Source organism: Trachurus trachurus, assembly GCF_905171665.1.
Source record: "Trachurus trachurus genome assembly, chromosome: 9".
In the NCBI taxonomy this organism is placed as follows: Eukaryota; Metazoa; Chordata; class Actinopteri; order Carangiformes; family Carangidae; genus Trachurus; species Trachurus trachurus.
Window position 1 is genome coordinate 35,370,850 of NC_139895.1, and position 4,990 is coordinate 35,375,839.

Sequence of the window (4,990 nt, forward strand, 5' to 3'; positions counted from 1 at the left end):
TTTACATGCATTGCAGACAACACCGAACTGGATCAGACCAGGCTAGACTAGAATATATAACCATGTGTCACCTGAGAGAACGACAGGATAGACTTACACAGCCTGTTGCATTGACTCCTTGGTGTGTGCACAAAACTGTCAACAATGCGAATACATTAAAACTTATCTCTCTTTTTTACAAATCCTGCAAATCGAGGTGGATAGATTAGACTTGTAGTTAAACAACATTTTTGTTCATAGTAAGGACTGTAACCACGTTTCAAAGTCTTTATTCAAAATAAAACACCATTCACTTTAACAACGTAAAGCCTCATGCATTGTGTCTATCCTGCAAACACTATTATTTACAGTTAAGCGTTTACTTGTAAAAAGGTATATACAGAAAGGTTTCATCACACACAGGTAAGAGATAAGAGGAGAAAGCACAATATCTGCAGTGAGGTGAGGACAGCAGCGAGCTTCTTCAGTATGACGAGTTGCCGATACTTTCAAGCAATGAAGTCCAGTGGCCTGTTGAATCCACCTTTTCTGTTCATGTACTGCCTGAAAAAAAAAATTAAATAAATATATGAGAAAACATTGCATCACTGTTACCCTCGCAACACTTGCAGATTACATCATCGGGCACCAATGGGAGAGCTGGGATCTCTGCATAGAAACACCTGCGGAGGTGATTGGCTACAATAATAGTGGTTGATGCTCAGAGTGCTCACTGTGACGGGCATGAAAAGTTGACACTTTAATTCAGAAACGTGAGCAACAATTTAAAAGAGAGCACTCGGATAAATTAAACAGGGACTTTAAAAAATATATATATATATCTGAGGCTGTAGTAAAGCTGCACGACCTCAGAACAGCTGTGTACTATTAGAGACAGATTTTCTTATTGTTGTTGACGTACCTGTATTTTCTCTTCATGGTCGTATTGACAGCATATGCGTTTACTGATCCATCGGTCTTCTTCCCCTGTTTGAAAACAATGTAACTGTGTCTCAAACGTCATCAATAAAGCATTTCAGTTCAGGTTATACAGTGATATTCAGAAATGCATATGCATATTTTACAGTTTTATTTAGTATCCCCTTTAAATTCCTCAGTCTGCAGCTGCGTCACTGTGACAGCACTCCAGTTGCTAGAAGGCTTTTGCTGTGAATCAGCTGCTAACAAATGACACAAAGATGTATGAATCCAGCCCCTGAGATCAGGTTCAATGTCTAGTTCGCTCTCCACTAATTCATTTTCTGTTTTCTGTCTTTGAACAGTCGGGTGATCAACATCACAGCTCCGAAACAAACAGAAATTAAAAAGAAATCAGTGAGGTGTTGGTCAAAAGAGAATCTGCACAGTGCAGACGCTACCAGTTGTATCACCTGTGTTTTTCACACAGTGTCTGTGGAAATTCATTTCACATTGGTGCATTGGGCAGGCTCACAAAAAAACAAATGCACGTGTTCCCCTCTTCAGTTGAGCTGAAATACATTGCACCTCCTTGTGGCTGCAAAACATAGGACATCCCTGTATTCTCACCTTGGTGGTGTCGAAGGTGCCAAATCCCATAATTTTCATCATCTCAATTTCCTCCTCTGTTTTGCCCTGCATGTCCTCCGCTGTCAGGGAACAATGGCGTTGAATTTTGACAGAACAAAATGTGAATATTGCAATTGAAAATACTGACAGTTCAATTGCCTGCTTCAGTTATATGGTACATATGAAATCTGTATGTAGAATGTCATCATTATTCATTATACCTGAAATCTGAATAGGTTTGGCTGTCTTATCTTTCCCCTCTTTGCGATCATCTCTGTCTTTCTGTCTTGAAGGGGAGAGGGAGGAGGAGCGATGACGTCTACCAGGAGACCTGCAGGGGGAAGAGAGGGAACTGGCTGCAGGATGGGTTATCACAACTATGGAGGGCAGAGTGACTTATATTGTTCATGGTTTGTTTAAACCTCCAGAAGTGATGAAGAGAATGTGATTGGACAGTATATAATTTGCTTCAGTAGTGGGACACCTCAAAATTTGTACTGGAGCTACAAATCCCTTCCTGGAAAACAGTTTGTAAAGAATCTTTGCCAACAAACAACAGAGCTTCATCGACTCCTTTCAGAGTAAAAACAACATTTACCCAATTCATGTCACAAACAAACCTGAAGCGAGGGAGAAGCATTATTCAGGACATTGTAACAACTCACCTTGAACGCCTCCTGTGAGGGGATCGTGAGCGACTCCTACGTCTGTCTCTGTCCCTGTCACGAGAACGAGAGCGATCCCTCTCCCTTCGCCTTCGCTCACGTTCCCGTGAGGCTGAGCGGGACCGTCTTCTCTCTGTAGGATAGACGTAATCGAGATCATGACATTACCTGTTATTTAAAACATCACAATTGTCTGTAAAAATGTTTAAAATGTGCTACTGTGGAGTGGACATCCTATTTTTGTGTTGCCGCTTGTGCAGTTTTCTTTTACAAGGAAAAACCAGAAACAACCAATATGTTGTTGCAGTGTATTCTTATAATTAATGTCATAACAGACACACCACAGTGCTGTCTAAATTGATTTTCCTTTCATCTTTGATCCCATCAGTCCCTACATATCCATGAACACATTAGTATAGTTGATGTTCTTTAATCTCAACTAGTGTTCATTCAAAGGTCTGTAATTAGAAATACAATCACTGCTTCATGTAACATGTGAGGAGACTGTCTCTGTTGATGTTGAGTACCAAGTGAAGTGGCACATTCAAAACAATGGTATTCAATGGCAGGGTTATCAGCAGTAAAACCACCACCTCCACCAACAGTGTAGGAAACAAGAAAATACGGAGATAAGGTGAGAAAGTAGTGACTGACTGCCTCAAATGGCAAAAAGAGCACATGACATGCTGGCCTTCTCATTTGGTTCCAATGTAATATGAGGAAAATTACTTTTCTTTTTTTTTGAAAACGCCAATGAGCAGTTATAGTTTGGATCACGAGTTATTTAAACGGGCCGTTTAAGTAAAGCTAACTTTAATTTGTCTGTGTTTTGGCTGTTATCCGGTGACAATGGACTCAACATGTTAGAAACCAACGTGGTTTCTGCACAAGACCCAGAATATTTCAACTTTACAGGCTCACACAGCAACAAAAGCGAATTACTACGATCTATTACTATATTAAATTGTTTTGTGAATGACGTGTGATGTTGTTTAAACGATGGCTATAAGCGCATGATGCTAGCCATGCTATTGTTACTTTACAGCCCGCACTGAGCAGGACGTGTTGTTAGCTTCATTGCAAACAGGCAGTATACTCTTCCAAAAAAGCAACATTTTAATGTGTGTTGGAGAAGGACAATGAGATACTAAACGTCATATATCATAGTGAGGCTTGGGGGATGTGTAACTTATTTCATCCTAAAACAGAGAACGACTTCATAGCCAGCTAATCACACGGTTAGCACGGTTAGCTACATTAGCTGCTTGTAGCTTCTTACCTCGCCTTGGGGGAGACCGACTCCGGCTTCTGCCCATTTTCCAGACAGGTCAAGTGTTACCCTCGAAAGTAACGCTTCTTCTGAGTATAAAAAAGTAGTTTCAAGTACAAGACAATCTGTTTGTTGTTTTAATTTCGTTTAGGTTAATGGCTGCCTTCAAGAGGGTTCTCTGTTGTCTCTTACAGCGTAAACTTCCGGTGACCTTTCTCAATAAGAGCGCCCCCTACCGAGCAGGAGGAGCGCCTGCTGCTGCTCAGAGATGGCAGAGGTCCCAAAAGGGTCTGGGATATTCACATAGCACAGAGCTAACCATTCATAATTAACAGTAATTAAATAAACAATAAATACATTGTTCATAAAGAATAATTCATTATGTGTAATGACGCAACTTACCAGTTATTAGCACCGGTTATAGTGAATTGTACTTGTACTTGGACTATTGTCAGTCGTTTAAGAGTAGGCCTACATTTTTACAGAAATACTTCCGTTTTTTAGATTGATACCAGTTGTATATTTTATCTTTAACGTATTCATCTGAGGAAACACAGTTACAAACAAAAATGGATTATAGAGGGTATGCGTTTACGTCACGTTGCCCTCGGCAACGCCCCGTTCGATCGGACTGAGTGGCAAAACAAGCGTCCCTCAACATGCTGGCGGATAGCGGTGGACTCATAAACTGGATAAAATATCTTATATCAAAACAAATTGATGTCAAAAGGAATCGACAACCAGCTCCACAAAGCCGTCTGCTGCACTGACACTTCCTGTAACACACAGTGTGACCGCGGTACCTGCAGAGTGACTGACAGGCTCACTGTTACTGTGCAGAGGGACGAGATTACAGCTGTTACTGTCGTCCTGACCGTGACTCCCGACACTTAAACCTGCGCGCTGCTTTTATTCTGAAAAACTTTGACCAGTCAAACTGTAGGATGGGTTAAAGGACTAATGTATCTGTCTAAGCATCATAACTATGACACCTGAAACTGTAAACACAGCTGATCGATCGAAAAAAATGACCGCTCCAGTGAATTTACTTTCCGTCATTGAGAACAGGTTCTTGAATGTAACTCGGTCAAAGTGAGACGTATCCTCAAGATTTTTAGCAGCTCTGTGAGGTCATGCATGCTTTACATGCTGGCAAAGCTAGACATGTCAGACTTGTGTGGGCTCGGAGAAAATCGCTCTGTTACTTGCTCGTTTTTTAACTTTGGCGGCTCTGCCACTCGTCTTTTTGCCACTCAGTGGACATTCCACAGCGACTTCCGAGTACCGTGACGTCACGTGCATACCCTCTATAGTGTCACTATCCACAGTGTAAATCTGTTTTACTTTAAGTGGGAATGGTAAATAGAAGAGGAAAAACCTAAGGAGAGCTCCAAGAACACGCAGAGAAAAAGACAACATCGTCAGTTTAAATCAAACTTGATCTTTAATGACTGATACATGGTAACCTTGCAACACTCACTTATACATTCTAATATAAAACAAATTAAAACCATGAGCAAACATCACA

General features: G+C 40.9%; 1 protein-coding gene across 1 annotated transcript; it reads right to left on the reverse strand.

Annotated features, from left to right (window-relative positions):
- Positions 1 to 253: 253 nt before the first annotated feature.
- On the reverse strand, positions 254 to 3,676 carry snrnp27 (small nuclear ribonucleoprotein 27 (U4/U6.U5)). The gene is made up of 6 exons (XM_083978668.1): positions 3,472 to 3,676; positions 2,193 to 2,325; positions 1,749 to 1,858; positions 1,528 to 1,607; positions 902 to 966; positions 254 to 543 (listed from the first exon to the last, which is right to left on the reverse strand). Exons 1-6 carry the CDS (start codon positions 3,506 to 3,508, stop codon positions 489 to 491), a joined length of 480 nt encoding a protein of 159 aa, XP_083834794.1. The 5' UTR covers positions 3,509 to 3,676; the 3' UTR covers positions 254 to 488.
- Between the last annotated feature and the right edge of the window lie 1,314 nt (positions 3,677 to 4,990).

Coding starts and splice junctions, on each gene's coding strand:
- snrnp27 (XM_083978668.1), bottom strand. CDS start 3,508: ATGGGCAGAAGCCGGAGTCGGTCTCCCCCAAGGCGAG. Junction 967..1,527: donor GCACCTTCGACACCACCAAG/GTGAGAATACAG, acceptor GTTTTCAAACAG/GGGAAGAAGACCGATGGATC. Junction 544..901: donor ACCATGAAGAGAAAATACAG/GTACGTCAACAA, acceptor TTTTTTTTTCAG/GCAGTACATGAACAGAAAAG.